The sequence below is a fragment of the Pagrus major genome, chromosome 15 (genome assembly GCF_040436345.1).
Source record: "Pagrus major chromosome 15, Pma_NU_1.0".
NCBI classification, from domain to species: Eukaryota; Metazoa; Chordata; class Actinopteri; order Spariformes; family Sparidae; genus Pagrus; species Pagrus major.
In genome coordinates, this window is record NC_133229.1 from 7,790,183 (window position 1) to 7,809,165 (window position 18,983).

At 39.5% G+C, this 18,983-nt stretch overlaps 2 protein-coding genes across 3 annotated transcripts; both read right to left on the bottom strand.

Moving 5' to 3' along the window:
- Positions 1-3,238: 3,238 nt before the first annotated feature.
- On the bottom strand, positions 3,239-12,014 carry LOC141009508 (rho GTPase-activating protein 19-like). 2 transcript variants are annotated; one of them, XM_073482154.1, is made up of 11 exons: positions 11,948-12,014; positions 11,369-11,622; positions 10,482-10,562; positions 9,680-9,889; positions 9,333-9,559; positions 9,130-9,216; positions 8,575-8,640; positions 7,236-7,451; positions 7,033-7,128; positions 6,469-6,582; positions 3,239-4,559 (listed from the first exon to the last, which is right to left on the bottom strand). In XM_073482154.1, exons 1-11 carry the CDS (start codon positions 11,992-11,994, stop codon positions 4,545-4,547), a joined length of 1,413 nt encoding a protein of 470 aa, XP_073338255.1. In that variant the 5' UTR covers positions 11,995-12,014; the 3' UTR covers positions 3,239-4,544. The 2 variants fall into 2 exon arrangements, with proteins under 2 accessions (XP_073338255.1, XP_073338256.1); XM_073482155.1 differs by lacking the exons at positions 3,239-4,559; positions 6,469-6,582 and having other exon boundaries at positions 7,041-7,128; positions 7,227-7,451; positions 11,948-12,005.
- An 818-nt stretch (positions 12,015-12,832) lies between these two features.
- Positions 12,833-16,813, bottom strand: LOC141009551 (pyrokinin-1 receptor-like). The gene is made up of 6 exons (XM_073482203.1): positions 15,845-16,813; positions 15,629-15,725; positions 14,758-14,963; positions 14,217-14,438; positions 13,965-14,142; positions 12,833-13,740 (listed from the first exon to the last, which is right to left on the bottom strand). The coding sequence occupies exons 1-6, from the start codon at positions 15,992-15,994 to the stop codon at positions 13,496-13,498; spliced, it is 1,098 nt and encodes a 365-aa protein (XP_073338304.1). The 5' UTR covers positions 15,995-16,813; the 3' UTR covers positions 12,833-13,495.
- Positions 16,814-18,983: the final 2,170 nt, after the last annotated feature.

Genomic DNA, 18,983 nt, shown 5'->3' on the forward strand with positions numbered 1-18,983 from the left:
GTAAATATTATTTTGCAAAGGTTGACATTTAGTTAAAACAGTGGATATATTAGAGTCCAGTCGCTGTTGACAGTGTAATTGTAGCTTTCAGGAAACGTCTCCAAATCCGTATTGATTTGCAGTTCGTGGAATTGCAAATTAGTATGCTGGATGTGGTGAAGGGAACAGACCTCTTGCTTTTATGAGTTCAGTCCAAAGTGCATTGTTCACAGTTATCCACACAATAAAACAAATGGTGACACTTTAAAATGAGGTACGGGAAATTGGGAAAAGTTAACAAGGGGAAAAGCGCAACAGCAAGCACTTCTTGTCCAACTCCATCCCTGGAGCAGACTTTTTTTTATTTATTGAACCAATGTATAATGATTAAATCCTCAATATCTGTGAATCTGCATGCTAAGCACCTACTTAATGACTGGATTTAACGCTGGATCTGCTGCTAAAGGGCACAAAACCAATAACTAATATTTGGGCCACTTTCCTGTTATACAGACATTTTATTACCAGATTAACGCCTCCTCACGGAGTTGCAACTTGTTCGTTCGGTGAGGTAATGCTTCAACATGATGGCACACAAAGTTGCAACCAAGGAAGTTATCACATGTTATTGCTTCAGTGCCATTTGGAAGCTGATTCAGCATTAATCAAGAACGACTCATTACGGGCTCATGTAGAGATTCACAGATATCTAGGAACTAATTATTAAACACTGGCTCAGAGAATGATTTGTAGGGAGTCTGACTTTAAACTTAGGATTCTGACTTTTTTTTTGCAGAATTCCAAGTTTAAAGTCAGAATTGTGGGGGGGAGTCAGAACCCTAAACATTTTGTCTAGTGGCCCTAATCTTCTTCTATAGATTTGCACAGCATTTGTCAGGTGTTTGTCTGTTTTAATACAACTTTATATATAAAGGAACTACTACTGCTGTTCATTAATAAGCAGAAAATTACTAATTCGTTACATACTTATGTTTTCTAAAACTACTGAACAAACTCTTCAGCTATCCTCTGCCATGGCTGTGCTTGGCTCAGCTTGAGCCACTTGGTCTAATTCTACTGTGGGCTCTGCTGCGGGGTGGATCCCACCCAACATAAACATCAGCCCAGTCACATACACCTAAAAGCCCCATTCACTCTAACTGACAAAGACACGGAGAAAAAGGACACAGGGAGGGGAGACACAAGTAGAAAAACATTTGCATCTGTCTGCTTTGTTGCTTGACCAGCTCAGCACACATGCAGGTGTGCACGCACATACACACCATGGAGGGGGGAAAAAAAGCCCCATCTGTCCCGGTAAAAGCGTCAGTGCAGTGTATATCTTCCCTCTATGAATGGCTAATTAAAGAGGAGACAGTAGTGTTTAGCGGTAATGGGGGGTGGTGGTAACGTCCCTCAGCTCTCACAGAGTCGTGATAGGAATGCATACAAATACACAACAGGAATTATTCTCCTGCTCTCAAAGCCGGGGGAGGACATGGCAGCAATTTACAATTAGTCTGGAAGAGGAGGGCTTGGAAAACATGAGACCTCACGAACAACTGATGAGAAAAAAAAAACAGCAAATAATGGGACAGAATTTAAAAATCAGTCGACCTGAAGAGTTTAGTAAATATCTTAAAGTTCCTACGCCTTGTACCCAAAGTTAAGAATCAAAGACCCAAACTTCCATCAACACACGTAGCTGCCCGTGGCTGAATAGAGGGGTGGATCTGTTAGCTCCTGCATGCTCGACTCACGAAAAACTGAAATGTGTTTGATGGAGACAAAACAGGAAGAAACCAAATTTAGCATCCAGAAAAATCCACAGCATGCTTCAAAGTTATTTGTATTTCACTCTCAGAAGAGCTTCGCCTCAGAGAAAAAGGCAAGAAAAATTCCTCCACTTGAAAAAAAAAAAAAGTATTTTAACTTTGAATTGTTTTTTCCCTTTCAACACAAATGATCTGTTACTGGTGTTTCACTATATGTAGTTCTCAAATTAGCTCCCTCTGAAAGGCATTTGAGTGCATACATTTAAAGCACAATCACATCCATTCATCATATACGCTTGTGGGTTTGTGTGGACACCAGATAATGCAAAGTTGATTACAGTTATGTCTGACTCATTTTACAGTCATCATGCTCATTCCGGAGCAGGAATGCTAAATAAAACCCCTCCGGAGTTTTGGCTGTAAAACAATACTATTCCTATCATGCGAGATGTCTGTTGTATATTTACAGAACATGAGAAAAAGCAGGCCCATTCTCACAGATGTTTACAACATATACTTACAATACCAAACATGCATTGACATGGACACCATAATGACACACTGAGACATTCCTCCTATTGTGGAGAGCTGCCTCCACTCTTTCTATCCACCCACTCACCCTCCAACTCCTGAAAATATGTTCAATTTGGGCAAATCATTTACTGCAAAGGGCAACAATTTTGGTGACGGTGTTATGTTTCCCTTCGGTGGCCTCCTGGGTATTTAGCATATCGTTGTTGGTCACATTTATGTCAAAACACAGTTATTAAAAGTTTGTAAATTTAAACACACATTGTCGAATTATTTTCATTTGAATTTCGTTTCTTATTTGCAGCATGTTTAAAGTTTAGAAACAAATTGTTGAATGCTGTCGCTGGAGGACGTTGGGGCATGTAGTGTTAAAGTTGGGACAGGTCACAGCAAGGGAGATAGAGAAGCGTAATGTAATATTTATTGCCTTTAAAATAAATATTGTTCAAATGGGTTTCACTGTCCAGTTACCTCTGCACTATATTACCTAGTGTTTAGTTTTAAATATTCAGTATTTACATACAGTTCCTTATGGTCCTTCTTTAAGGTTAGCTGATTGTTGAGTCTCATCCAGAGGCCGTCAAATACTGACGCTTTGGGTTGGTGTTGAACCCAGACTTGACCCAAAGCGTCAGTATTTGATGACTGTCTTCAGGAAGTTACGTTTTGTCATTTAGCAGCATATGTGTAGTTAATAAGCAGATTCCTTCACATATAGACATGTGTAACAAGCACAACTAATTATTTGTAGTTAAACAGCATCACCTTGTGGCTGCAAGTCAAACAGCATTATAAAGCCTGCAGGCAGCAACATTACCAGAACTCCAGGAAGGGAAAATACATTTAAAAACACCATTTAACAACAGTGTCAGAACAGGAAAAGGTTCATAATTATGTCTGCATCCCACTGAAACACATACTCTGACATTTCAAATAAAAAGATGACTACAAAATGCAGCTTGTTGTCTTTTAATACAGTGAGTTGCATAGCTTCACAGTAGCATCAATATCATCAGTTTACATGGTATTTAAGGTTGACCATGCAGCAATCGTCACATTATAGTTAAATTGTAACAGCTAGGCACAGTGACCATTGACCTGGAAACTGCTACTGAAGGAGTAAGACAACAAGGAGGCTTTAAAAGTGGCAGTGGCTCAAACTCTCCCAGAAAGCACCACAGTAGAAGGCAAACAACAGATTCATCTTCATTTGCATTCAACTAACCAAATAAAAAGATAAAAATAGTGAATAAAATTTTAAAACACTAAAAAGCTGAATAACTGTAAAGATACAAGTGCATATAAAGCTATAAAACTGTATACAATGTTGCATAAGAATCAAAACTGCCATGAAAAACACTACAATATAAAAGAGGCAAAACCAAGATGTAGTTTAAAGTAACAGTAGTTCAAGGTATCACAGTGTTGAGCAAAAGTGGAAACAAAGACAAAAGAATAAATATAACGTATGTGAAGCAACCCTTCGGCCTCTCACTCAGTACCTCCCATCCTTTTAACACGTACTGAAACTCGAATTAATTCTTTACAGAAATGTATGCATACTCGTAAAGCTATCAGAAATGTATCAAAAGAAAATTAAAGGAAAAAACTTCATTTTAAATAAAAATTGCATAAAAACAGTAAGTTAAGCTATATTCACTTTAAGGCACATCTGAATTCATCACTTTTCTAATACTCTTCTGCACTTACTGCTTGAGTCAAACTAAACTCACAACCAAACTGAACATTTAACAAACAGAAAAGCTTGCACAATGCATTTGTGATTCACTAGAATCAAGGATTTGAAACATCCAGATTACCAATAAACATAAATAAAATAGGTTTGCAAATTAAATAAACTTGTTACAGTCGATGATAAAGCTAAAGACTCCGAAATTCAATGGTGTAAATACATGTTACTTGCATTTGGCAGGACATCGTGAATGAACAAGAAATAAGGAAAGTAAGAAGGAACTCCGAAAAGAAAACTGGTGAATTGCATTGACTTAAAATAGACCATGTAACATCCTCATTGTTGTCCATTAAGCCCTACTATGACCCTTAACTTAAGTAAAACTTACTAGACTGGGAGATTTCCCTGCTATCTTATTAACCTTTAAGACTTAAACTAAAAACACAGCTGAGTAGAGACGTAAACGCACCAAAACATAGCTGTACAGTGAATTACACTGTTTGGTTTGTGTCGACGCCTCAAGAAGATCCTCTGATACTCCTGTCACGGTCAGTCTTTTGAATCAGTTAATCCTGGACGAGCTGAGGAGAGAGAAAAAGAAAAGATTAGGTCCTTTCTACCTCAGAGTATAACTCAGATCATTAGCAATTTAAGCGCTGTTGAGTCAAAGTGAGGCCAGGCCTGTTTATGGTGAACCACAGATGGACAGCTGGAAGTGTCTGAGAACTCCGTCAGCACAGTAACAAGAAAAACTGCTTGTCACTGGTTAATGACAGTTTGCTGCCCCAGCAATTTAAACATGACATTTTGATTGGTTTGGTTTGAATAAAAGAGAATTACTACTTGAGCATATACATCATCGTCATCATCGTCATCATCATCGAGGAATAATAGAGACAATTTCAACATTTTGAATTGCTGCAATTTTCTCGTCATATCAGAGGAGTGCACTAAAGGGTTGGTGAGGTAGGTTGAGCCTCACACCAGGGTTTTCAATATCAAGACAGTGGCTCTCTTAACCTGGCTAGATCACCATGTTAACTTCTGCAGCACACCTGACCTGGTCCGGCTACTGTTTAACTAATTCTTTTTGCACTATGAGCGATATAGATTCTCGGCTGAGGGAATACATTACATATGCAAACCTGCTGATCCTCGAATGAAGTCATGTAATTACAGCAGTATGTATGACGCTGTGTTTTATTGCCACAGAGCCTGCGTTCATTCAGTTGGTGATGCAGTAAATCATCTTTGCCCATTAAATTTTATAGAGCATATCACCCATACACTAAAAGAATGATAATGGCACAGCAACTAAATAGCAGTTTGGATTATGTTTTATTTGCTTGTTCCTGTTTTACACTGTTTTTATTGTAGCTGATAGAACACAATGAAAGAAATTATTATCCTATTGGTATTTATCACAGATCATATTCAATCAATAACATTCATTCCACTTCAATTGGTAAAAAACTAAGATGATTTTCACATAATGTTTATTATGTTAGAATAAGCTGTAGACATTGAGAGTGCACTGAGTGGTCAAATAAATATATTAACTTACAAATTTACACCATCAGCAAACATCTGCCAGCATCCTCTCTTGCCTTATTTGCAGCAACAGTGTTGATTTTTGCTGTAACAACTTTTTTATATTCTTCATAGCTCAGTCAGTCAGTCAATTTTGTTCGGAAGAAGTTTCAAGTAATGCACCAAATGCCCCTTTTATATGGGAATGTGCACAGAATTTGAAGAATAAAACCTGGATAAACAAAGAATGTTGATGTCCACCATCATGATACTCATCATCTCTAATTGGGGTTTTAGGTTTTGTCGACCCAGCTCACACAAAGAAAGCCTGGCTATGTCGAACCTGCTTCCTAGTATACTCCCCAGTAGCACCTAAAGTAAAAGGTAATTTATGCTCATTGTAGATACATAAAACAGACACAGACGGTGCTCTCTGACCGTACTGTGTGTTCATTTTGTTCGAATTTGTGCAAGTTTTCTGAAAGCTTACAGATGCAGACTGAACAAGGCACTACTACAGGAAATCGTAGTGGGCAAAGTAGCTGATAGTTCCAGCGAGTTGACCTTAGGACATGATGAAGAAGTTTGAACAATGGTGGACATCCAAAAGTACTGCTGTCTGTTGCCAATTGCTTTCATTGGCAATTTAGTTAAGAGAATTCTCCATCCACATGTGGCGATGTATTAAATGGCCTCACAGACCACTGTCGTCTACAACACTGCCTCCACAAAACCAGCTCTCTAGTGGTTGTATTGCTAAACATCCATGCCAATGTAAAGGAAGCATGGAAGTATGCAGGCAGCTGTGTCATCCTGACATTATAGTGTCAGGATATAACTGTTGTGACTTACATGGCCGTAACTGTAAGCTTATGGTTTTTCATATTAAACATTTGATTGATACGTTACACAAGGCACTCGCTGTCATTCTGAGGTCAGCTTTAACAATGCAATACTCACTCCTCCACAGGCGATGTTTTCTCTTCCCTGGCCATCACTTGAACCGCTGGGTAGAGGACTCTGCACTTTGCTGTTTTCTTTCTCTGTCAATACCTGGCTTCCCAACATCTTCCTCTGTTTTTTGAACAAAAAGTTATTACTGAGAAATGTATACTGTTTTAGGGGTTGCATTAAAGATACCATGTAGATTTTGCTATTGTAAGCAAACATGTAATTTTATTTGTCATCATTACATTGACTGTATATAAAGATGGATGACATGATGGCTCTCCAAAGCCCTGGGCCTTGATACCACAATTCACCCAATCAATTCTGTGTAGACTATGGCTCCAAATGACATCAGCGCAAGATGGCAGTGCCTATATCCAGGATATTTTGGCTTCATTTTTGGACCACGGGAGGAGGTGAAGAAGCATTATCCATCGTCAGTGGTCAAAATGCACTTAATTTATCTTTAACATCTTACCAACATGTTCAGTGCATTTATTTTCTCATATCACAAAAATACTGTTTAGTGGCATCACTTGTAATAAAAAACTGGACACGGGAATACTGTCAACAAACCTTGATAATTCCACCTAAAGAGCGTGAACGCCAATGTTTCCTGCTGAATGGTGTCCGAGACTCAGCTGAAGGGGTCTGCAGAGGCTGCTTTTCAAACTGCAGACAGAAATACAACACATGTTGGTGCTGGGCTGCATGAAGTTCATCTGTATGTTCTTTCTCACCATGTTAACGCTCACTGTGGATACGCTGACCTACCATACCTGTCTTATGAGTTTCTTCTTTTTGGCAGACTCAGGCATGTTGCTGACCTGCTGGTACAGCTCTTTGAGGGCAGACTCAGTATAACTCTGAGTCTCAGATGACCCGACGGTGCTGCTGCTGCAAACCTCACCTCCCAGTGTTCTCACGGAGGGAGAAGGGGAGGCAGGCGGTATTGAACACAAGGGCCCGTCTTTGGAACAGAGTGTCAGGTCATCCTAGGAAGGTTGGATAGAATATGTGTCTAGATATTTTAATCTCTACATGCACAAAGTATTGCCCTTATTATAAAAAACACAATATTCCTTCTAAGCCGTTTACATGGCTAAGGAAAATGAATATTCCACTAATATTCCTGTTTACATGCAGCCGTGCATTCTCCAAGTAGCATTCCCTAATGTCATTCATTCAATGTCTAGAGCCACTTTTGTGTCAACATACAATTTATTATAACTTTTCGTACGACCGTGTGTACACAGCCTCCCTCTTTCAATTTTTTCAACCATCGTCTTGAGAAGGTCAGTGTTGTGATTTTTGCACATATCCAAAAAAGTGTTTCATAATTTTTAAAAGTACACGTGCTTCTCCTTACAGCCAGATATGTGGGCTTTTCTTTCAGTCATGAATCTTTACTCTAGCCTTACAAACTGTTGACTAGTTGGTTTGTGTACAATGCATCCATGACAACGGACAGAGCAAGAGGCCATGTTTCACAAAAAGGAGTAAAAGCCCCAACTGAGAACATATTCTGAATGCACTGTATACTTGTCCAAAGAATGCTCCTAAAACCCAAATAATATTGTCATATCCCACGTCTTACACAGAAAATGCTACATTTAAGGCCTAATGCTGAATATCTAAGCGGAATATGTGGTCCATGACCAGGATCAATTTCTGAATATTGTCATATTCTGAATAATAGTGGAATATTTGTGTGCATGTAAACCTAGTCACTGAAACCACATGCTTGTATCAAGATGTGATGACAAGAAAATGTGCCTAACTGAGTCATACAAAGCACAAACTTATGAACAACAAAAGAATATCGCTAAAAATCTGAATACTGACACTGTATTCAGACGCTTTATTTAACAGCTTTTTGAAAATCATTCCACTGAGTGCTCAGTAGCAGAGACCAGCCTGTCCAGGTTCTGTTTTTAGACATGAAGTACCTAAAATTAACCATTCACTGAAGTTACTGGATGAAAAGTTAGCAAAGAAAAATCAAATTTACTGCAGCAGCTTTGAAAATAGCTTATAGATAAATGTAATGCAGTGCTTACACTCTTCATTAAGATGAACTTACTTTAGAATAAGAAGACAAAAGACAAAAACACTCACCTTAGACTGAAGAGTTTTTGATCCTTTGAAGTACAAGCGTGTATATTCTTTGATATATGCAGGTGCCTTTAATAAAAGCAAACACGGACATTTAATCCTCTGACAAAACGTCACGGTAAAAATTAGTTTAGTGTACCATGGCTCACCATAGAGCATCCAATTGGAAGGATGCATTCTAATTGGAGGCATTGTTCAACAATACGTGCTATAATTCATTGATGTGTATGAATGGGAACGATGAAATATAATCAGGTCACTGGGATCAACAAAGATTGCTAGTTATGGGGCACCTTCAAAAACAGATTCTATTGATTAATCTCTCATGTGCAAATTCTGTTCTCTTCACCCTGACCCTGTTTTAATTTATTGTAACCATGACAACAACAGCACCATTTCTCATTGAAGGTTCATCCAAGTGAAGGGAAAACCCATTCAAAAATAACAAACCTAATGACTGCATTGTTAGGAGGTTCTGAATTTATCTATTTGAATACAAGCCAATTAGAAAGATGTGCCTTTGTTTGGTTTGGACCTAACAGTAAAAAAGCTGCATACCTTGAACAGTTTTTGTGAGTGCCTGATGAGGAACGCTACGCCATTATTCAGTTTCTCGATGTTTTCCTGCAGGTCACTTGCCAACACCTGCAACAAAAGAAGGAACAGAAAACAAGATTCGAGAAAACTGTTCAAGGCTGAATGTAATTTGTCCATGTGCGACACAGGGTTGCATCATAAAATTAAAGTTGTGGTCTTCTTACGTTTTTGGGCCAGATTATGTGTGGAGCAAACATTGTGGCTAGATTGATGGCAGACATCTTGTTGACGTGCTGATTGCGGGCAGTGTGGTACAGCAGATCAAGCAGCAGCTTCAACAGGCTGCGGTTGGCTGGTGGAAGCAACATGAAAAGCAGCTGAAACGCCTCAATCTGGCGCTCCTTGTCAGGCACATTTGTCTTATTCCACTTATCATCAAAGCGAGTCAGTTCTGGACACAAACAGATAAGAGAATTGTTACAAAAAGAACAAGTGGGTCACTTTACATTTTCTTGTCTTTACTTTATTTTGATCTGAATATGACAAGGATTATGTATGAGTCAACAAACACCTCCAATCTTCAGATGAGCATGATAGTGTCTGTGCGTGAGCAGAGGCTCCGGCAGCTCTCCCAGGTATGCTTTGAGCAATGTGGCCGCATCATTGGGGTGGAAGTCGCCTGTCTCTAGATCTATCTCTGCCCCAGCGTTCAGCATTTCCCTCAGGGCTGCCTGCCTTAGGCTGTGGCCTGGCACACGGAACAAACCCTCCACATGAAGGTCTGAGGGATGGGAGAGAAAGATGGAGCGAGACAGTCGAAGAGGAGGGGAAAAGGGAGAAGGTGGTGTGTAGGCGGGTAGACACAGAATGAAGGAGACGCAGTGAGACAAAGACACAAAAGGGAGGAGAGAGATGGAGTGAATTTAATGGAAGGAGGGAGGCAGCAGGAGCAAAGTGCTTTCAGATAAATTATTGACCCAAGCATTTGCTCCCAGTGTCCACTTTCAGTGAATGACATCATCGCTGTCTAGAAATAAACCATGACCTCATGCTAATTCACTGCTCTCCAACTAAGTTAAAGAACAAGTTGTAATAGTTGGGATGCAGCAATGAGGCTTTACAATTTACTATTCTTCTAAGTGTAAAAAGATACAGGCTGAACAGGCAACTTGATTTAGTATATAAAGAGATTTTTAAATCAAGAAATTATTAATGGTGTTAGTCTGACAAAATCACTGTCATCACTAAGGATTTGTCTTCACACATGCAGGTCACACATGCAAAATGTATGCAGTCATGATATAACAAACTGCTATGGATGAAATTGCCATCCAAATGGCAGAAATAATGTGTGTATATGAAGATATACTTACTTTTACTCAGGTATTCAATGAGCTGATAGATCTGTGCAATTCCTTCTTCAGTTAATGGGGCACCAAAAACAACTCCTTTGTCTGAAAGGCATCAAATGGCACAGTAAGACTGTGCCCTTTCTGTGTACAGATGGATTTATTCCATTACTCTATGCATTAGGTTCATTAGATCCATTTTATTATCTCAACTTACAAAGAAAACAGGTGTAGAGAGTTTATGTAATGAACCATCTCTTTGATCATCGATTCATCCGTTCATAAGAGCTGAAACAATTTGTCGATCAAAAGAAAATGAATGGATAACTATTGTGACAATCAATTAATTGTTTATTTCTTTTTTCATGCAAAAGTCCCAAACATTACCAAGATCCTGCATCTATATATTATATGATTTGCTGCCTCTCTTTACTTTACGTAATAATAAAAGTATATATTCAGATTTTGGACTACAGCTACTGCAATTAATCAATTAATCGATCTAAAGAAAATTAATTGCCACCTATTTTTCAAAAAGTAAAAATGTCAAACATTTGCTAGTTCCAGCTTCTTTCGGCTTTTCTTTGTAATTTATGTAATTTATTGTTGGTTGGAAAAAAGAAGCATTACTTTGCGCTATAGTAAATTGTGATTAACTTTTTTCCCACAAGATTAGACTAAATATTAGACTAAATCACCAATCGATTAATCATAAAAATAATCGGCTGATTAATTGATAATTAAAATAAGAATTAGCTGCATAACTATTCGGACTGTTGCTCAGACTGTCGCTCGTCTTTAATGCAATAATATAACACAATAAAACAACTTAGAACATATGGTATGTGCCAAGTTAAACACATTTGTCTAAACACTGTTTTAATGAGCGTGAGCACACTAATGGCGCTAACCTTTCCGTTTCAGGAAGTTGAAGGAGCGTAGAAAGCCACTGGCGGGGGGCACCCTGGGCTCAGACTCTCCGGTGAGCTGGGCAAACTCATCTCCTGGAAGGTCTATGAGTCGAGTGATATTGCTCAGTACCAGTTCCGTGAAGACCTGTGGATGCTCATGTCTCAGCCTCTCCACAAAGAAGTCTGGGTTAAAGATCACAGGCTGGCTTGCGTTTGGCTTTTCCTGGCTGATAAACACACTGCATTTTGTTCCCCTATTAAAGAGAAACAGAGGGTGGGGTGGGTTCATTTTGAAGTGCAATAGTAAAGCTTCGAGCTAGCACCTAAAATTTAGAAGTTAAATCAGAAGGGGGAGATATGTAGCATAAAGAAGTGGACTAACGTTAGATAATGCTACCATAACAAGTTGTTGCTAAGGTTAGCTACGTTGGCTAACGCTAACAAACCAGATCATAAATTACAATACTCAGTAGTTAAAACAGATATTTTACAAGCACTAATCATCCCCAAAACATACACTTTATTTCGAAACTTTTGAAACTTGTTAATTTGACAACATACTAAACGAAAACTCGGTACCTTCTGTCCAGTTTGGGATTGTTTTGGGGATCATTTTCAGCCGCCATCTTCGTTTTGAATCTTCCGCTGTTTCATTTTTAGTTCCGCCCACGGCGTTGTGATTGGCTGAAATATCTTACGTCAGACGCAGGGAGGGGCGCTATTCATTGCACAATGCAGATACCCACTGATACTTGTGTTGAATGTACACTAAACATGGAAATGTTGGTAAGTGGAACACAACGAAAATATTTTGAAGACCCACTAAATTTCACCTTTTCAAAAGCAGCACATATATTTAACATGCGCCTTTCAGGAGTTAGTTACATAGCAAGATGAATTGAATTCAACCTGAATTCACTGATTTTTCATAGATTTCAAGAACATTTACATAGGCAGTAGTAGAGTACCACTATATTTGTGTCTGTGACTCAGAATCGATGAAGCTTCAGCAGGAAGCCCAGTGAGGGAGCAATAAGGTTTCTTAGGAGCAATAGAAAGGAATTCCATAATTCTTATCTAGAACTCAGGGGAGAGTCAAATCCATGGCAATCTCCAAAGGGCACACACACACACATCTTTAAACTCTTGGTACTGGGTTGTAATTATTTGCATTGAAAGATGAAAAAGACTGCTTGCTTGTTACCAATTCTTCTTTTTTTTCTTTGTTTAGACATAGTTCAAAACTCAGCCATGTCATATTTTCCTCCGGCTCGGCAGATAATGGTGAGAATGTGAGCACTGAATTATATATGGGAATTCTAGCCTACCTGTCAGGGTGCCTCAGCTATAGTCATTGTGTCTCCTGCTACTGGTTGTCTTGACAAAACCAAGACTTTTCTACTTCACTTCACTCCATACCCAATCCAGACATTTAAGAAAAAAGTGACATATGCACATGAATAATACTTTTGAAAAGCATATATTTCAGACTCAGACATAGTACACATATAAGAACATCTCTTTCTTTTGTTATCTTTTGGGACATTTTGGAAATGTGCTTTCACACTTAATGTAAAAAATAATATCCCCACATTGAATATCTTCACCGCTGTCACAATAATGTAAGCTTTAAAACACTGACAAAACACTATATATTTCTAGCTGGACAAAAAAGCATCTGAAAGAGCAGAAATTTTACTTGACTACACAAAACAAGAAATATCCAAGACTCTAAACACAATTCAATACAATATCATGATACACTAATATACTACTGTCATAAACGATTTAATTAACACTGAGAAACTCTCACAAAAATACATTTAGTTTTTACATGTCAAGGTGAGGCATTTGTAATAGTGTAAAAGGGTAAAAACACAGAGTTTAGAATGCTTGTTGTTGTAATTCAGTTAAATTGGAAAAGGGTTTTAAGGGTATGAACCTTCAAGGACAATGTTGTCAAAGCTTAAAAATTCAATCGTCCAAATATTTTGACACACATGTATTTGTGTGTGTGTGTGTGTGTGTGTGTGTGTGTGTGTGTGTGTGTGTGTGTCCGTGTCCGGCTGCTCTGCTTGCTTCTTCGCTTGAACTTCTCTGCCGCAGCCAAGACAATCTCCCATACTTCTAGTGGCAGTAAGGCCTGAGCCTTCCCAGAGTTCTCCAGCATGCCCTGCGAAATGTGCGGGAGGAAATGCAGAACAGCAGCGGGTCCAGAGCACCGTTGATATACCACAGTGGAAGGGACAAGTACGATTTCAGGATTGTGTAGACGGTGAGGACCGTGTCAGACCACACAACCACATAGACCTGCATCAATGAGGAGGCAATGTCCGGAAAGTTGCAAACAAAGAAGGCAACCACGACTGCACCTGGAACAACATAGATTATTTTAATAGCTCAAATGCATAACTCAGAGGACCTCAACATGGTCATATAATAAATTTGCACTTGCCAGTGTATTGACTAAATGTTAGGTATCAAAAATTTAGGATGGATGCTGACAGTAAATCATGAGGTAAATAAAAGTACTCGGGAGATTTACTATGCCACAACCTCAGACATAAAAAAGGTTTTATAATTTTACCAGGCTCACCCATGAGTTTTAGAGCTCTCTTTTCATTCAAAAGTAACTTTCCATTCTGATGGCACTGGATGTCTCGTCTTCCTTCTGGATCCGGCCGTGTGAGACCCATGTTTCTCCTTTGACGTCCGTTCCTCCTCAGGTAGAACAGGATGAGCAGATAGAGAGTAACGATGGTGAGCAGTGGGACCTGTGGTTGGAGAGGCATATTGAGGCCCTGGATTCATCAAGATAAGTAAATCTGTTGAAGAGCACTCATCTTACCAGAAAAAATATCCCCGCTCTCAGAAGTAGAGCACCTTTGTAGATGTGTGCAGGATCAGACTCTGTCATCTCACACATGGTGGAGACATGAAAGGCCTCTTCTCGAGTGGTGGCCGTGTAGTCCAGGATGCAGGCGCGAGCCTGGTCATAGACCAGAGCAAAGGGTACTGCTGAGACCAGAGAAACCATCCATACTAAGAGAAGGCACGGCAGCCGAGACTTCTGTTGGAGAGGAAGGGGAGAGGGGAGGAAATTCTATTTGTTAGATCGTTCTATGAAATGCTAAATATCGGCTGTGCATATTTCATTTTCTTCAATTTTCTTTATGACCAGGTATCTTCTGCAGTTCTTTTGCCTTCTGCATGTGGCCAATTTTCCTTCCTATTTAATCTACATTTCATTCTGGGATATAGATAAAGCACAGGCACAGTCTGTACTTTCTGTCTGGCCACACCAGATGATGTAAACATGATTAGAAGACATCCCTAAGCTTTCTTTTTACCTGAGAAAACAAAATATTTGCTTTGTGGAAGTACTCAACCTTCAGGCTGGAGACAGACCACATGGTGTGGCAAATGGCTGCGTAGCGCTCAGTGGTGAAGGTCATGATTACCCAGCTGGTGGTGGCACAGTACACTTGGCGGACCATGAAGTAGACCTTACATACCACCTGGCCCAGACGCCATGGGTAGCTCTCCCAGTAATAGCGATACAAAGTTACTGGGATGGTCAAAAGCTGCAGAATGTCTTAAATTTAAAGAGAGAAGAACACGAGGGTCATTTAGTGAATACACACCGACTAGCATGAAGTAGGCAACACACTGAAGCTGTGGTGAGGAAGTTCCCAAGTCCAGGACTTACAATATGAAATCGAATTCTTTGTTCGAATTGAAATTTATTTATTTTTTTATAAACCCAGTTTTTTAAAATAAATGATGATATTTTTTTTAAATATTCAATTCAATATATTTAATATATAAAGATTTTTTTACTCCTTAACAAACTAAATAAACAAACTCTCTTCGTTGTCACGACTAAATAAACTTCATAAACAAATTGAAAAGGACAACACAGTTTCATACTGTTTTACTTTGTTTATATTTGGCAGACCCTGCCACCTTTCTAGCTTCAAACGTTGTTCTGGGGACCTTATTTTCCTCTGAGAACAGCTTGTTTATTCACTAATGGAAAAGATAAATATTTTTTGAGTTTGTATTATTACCTCATTAATATTGTAAATATTAGAAAGTCTGAGTTTTAATTTCTTCTCCAAAACTACATAGTTTCCCTTGTGTTTTCAGACATGAAAATGAAAATTGTTTTATTAAATTATAATTCTAGCAAGCTCAATGCAGTTCAGTTTGATACTGGCACTACTGGTCTTCCTTAAGGTGCACGTTGGCGGTGTGTACCTGATATGACGAGGCTGAGGAGGTAGAAACGAATGGCACTGACTCGCATGTGAGCATCCATTAGGAGGGTCATTATGCTCACACCATTGAATAAAACCTATAGAGCATTAGGGGGGCAGCATTAAGTGGCTTACAGTCTGACAAGAAATGTACTGTTACCTCAGCATATCATTAACACTGTTATTCATAGTACGGTGTAGAATTGAATGTTCATACCCCGCACAAGAAGATGATGCTGTAGAAGATGGTCATGGGGACAGCAATTGCCAGCGGCTCACGTTTGGTGACACCTATATCGAGCTGTGGGGTCTCACTCGGGCTGACGTTACAGCTGAAGAGGGATGAAAGCTGCTCTGAGAAGTTCATGGTGAGGCAGCTGGCTGTGAACTTAAAAGACCGTAGAGAAAATGAAGTCCGTTATTGAGTTATCTTATGTGTAATAAGACAATGGTGACAATGATAAAAAGAGATGAAAAAGATTATCTGGCAGTGATGTTGGCCATTAGCAAGCATCGTCCAGATGAGATGTCATTGATGTAAATTAGTCTGCTTTTAAATGAGTACTGCAATAGCCATTTTTTTATGGTAAATTTGGTGTGTATCCTGGTAGCTAGCTGGTTAGCATGCTAAACATGCCATTCAACACAATACACAGAAGTCATAACGTTAAAACTTTCTTCGGATTCTGTTGATAATTTAGTTTTGAATGTTTTCAACCCAAAATTCTTACATATCGCCCTTTTGAAAGGTATAATTTGTAGTGACGTGGCGCAGCTTAACTAGATTTGGCCACCTGGCGTGAGAGTGCACACGGCTGAACTCCTGGGACTGAACACACCCTCCAAGACTGCCAGAGAACACACAACAGGGGAGACAGTGTGGAGATGATTTACAGCATGGAGGCGATTAACAGCAGCACTGACCAAGACCATTATTTTGGTGACCGGAGAGGAGTGCAGTGGGAGAGAAGTGACAGAAAGTCAGTAATCAGCAGTGGATGAAAATTCAATTCAATTCAATTCAAAAAACTTTATTTGTCCCCGGGGGGCAATTAAAGGCACGTGGAGTATTTGTACACAGACACAAACAAGTCAGATAGAAATGGCTTGTAGAGCAGGAATATTTTCACATCTTACTTGGTGAATTTAGGATTTATTATGACCAACCTAGAGGTAACGTGGAAAGAAAAACAAGTGTGTTTTGGTTTTATTTAGTTTATATTGAGTTTGAATAAAGTGTGTTTTGTACCATGAGTTAACAAGGCAATTAAACTTGTCTTAGTTCAGTAAAAGGGAAAATTTCAGGAGGTATATGGTTGCATTTTTTAAATTAATTTTTTTGTTTAGTAAGGAAAACTAAAAATACAAATAAGAGTATTTAATTTCTTGACACTTTGTGAGTTTATTTTGTTTATTTTTTACACTAACAGCTGGCATATATCTGCCAGGTGAAACTCTGGGGGCTTTCAGACTATCACCTCTTGCCAGTACAAAGTGGTATTACATACAGGACGGGCTGGGGCTGGCATGCTTATTTCAGTAGACATGTCCACAACACAATACATACATGTCTTTGACATAACATTAACACTGTTGTTTCTTCACACTCTGTTCATTATATAAGTATATTTTGAACTTAAACAATAAACATAATTATATCAATGCAAATCCATTAAAGATGAGGCCAGTGACACAAACTAAATCCTTCAGTGGATAACAGACATACATATTTGAGGATACAGTGAAGCTCAACAATTAAGATGATCAGAGAAATTCAGTCTTCTCAAATGAACACAATGACTCAGAAACCTGTTGCATTTTCAGACTAACTTATGCCACCTGTTGTGAACAAATCATTAGAACACATCATCATTTTAATTAAATAGTAATCTGACTGGTACATGCACACACTGTACAACCTGTTACACTGCCAGTACAGCCAGTTGCAAAATCAAGATTATTCTTGTTAAAGAGCTATTTTTGTGCAGCTGCAGTTTACCTTTACAAAGCTAAAAGATCAATATTAGATCAATAATGTGTAAACTTACCTTCTAAGGGTAAAAAGGTAGCATGAATCCAATCAGCTCTCTTCACAAGCAGAAATCCTCTTTGATTGTCCTTCCCTCTGAGACTCTTTCCCCCTCTGTCTCTCCCTCATTTGCTCTGTTTTCCCTCTCTCCCCACAGCCTCACCCTGATAGGTATGTCTGATACAGTGACAGATAGAAAAATGTTAGTAGAGCCTTTTCTGTGCCTTTTTTTTAACCAGGGTGGTGATGTGCAATGACCAAAAAAGGTTCTCTGTTATGTTGATTCCCAGGAACATAAAACTGTTCACCTCCTGCCCCTCAGCTACACTGATGTAGACCGAGGTGTGTGTCTCTGTGCCTTTTTTTTTTTCAAAAATCAACAATCAGCTGCTTGGTTTCGCTGATGTTGAGTAGTAGATTGTTCTCCGTGCACCACTCTGCATGATCGTTGGTTTCGTCCCCATATGGACTCTCATCGTTGTTCGTAATGTGGCTGTTCGACGTCTTACAGTGTAATCATTGTAAAGTGAATCTGGATCTGGAATCTGGATGACTGAGAACCTTCATCAACATTGTAAAGTGAAGTAAATATGGACAGGGGTGGACTGGCCATCTGGCATACCGGGCATCGTCCCGGTGGGCCGTTGACCCAATGTGGGCCGGTCCGGTCCGGTCCGCTATGTTTTTTTTTGTTTTTTTGTTTTTTCTTCTTCTCTGAATTCCCTCCCATTGGCTACAGAGGGCTATCAGTGTGTTCCCAGCATCGACACATATAATTGGTCTATTGTTTGTCATTGTCAATCAATCATGGGCTGACAGTGCTGTCAATCACGACACGAACCAGGGGGGCGGGACCTCGATGGGCGGGCCGGGCTGCTGCTGAGCCAGTAGTAACGTTAGTGTGTGGTGGTAGTGAGCGTCTTCCAAACTGTGTCGCTACTTGGAAATAGATAAGAGGAAGAAACAGCTGAGAAACAGCGATTAAAAAGTCGAAGTCTCTGGAGGTGGAGGCTGCTAAATGTGCGAAGTTGACGGAGCTTTTTGGTGCCGGGACCAGTAACACCGACCCGCCAGCAGCCACAGGTGCTGCTGCGCCGGGAGACGAGGGAGGAGGACCTGACGATGATGAGCGAGTGGAGGCAGACAGGGTGAGTAACGTTAGCCTGGGGCTGGCTCGGCTAAATGTTTGAGACACGTCCAAAACAAAGTAAAACAAAGCTGCCGCTAATGCTAACGTAGCTGCCGCTAATGCTAACGTAGCTCCTCAGGGACTGAAGCCGTTATTTTCTAACTTTGACAGTCTAACATGTGGCAGCACATCAGCCCA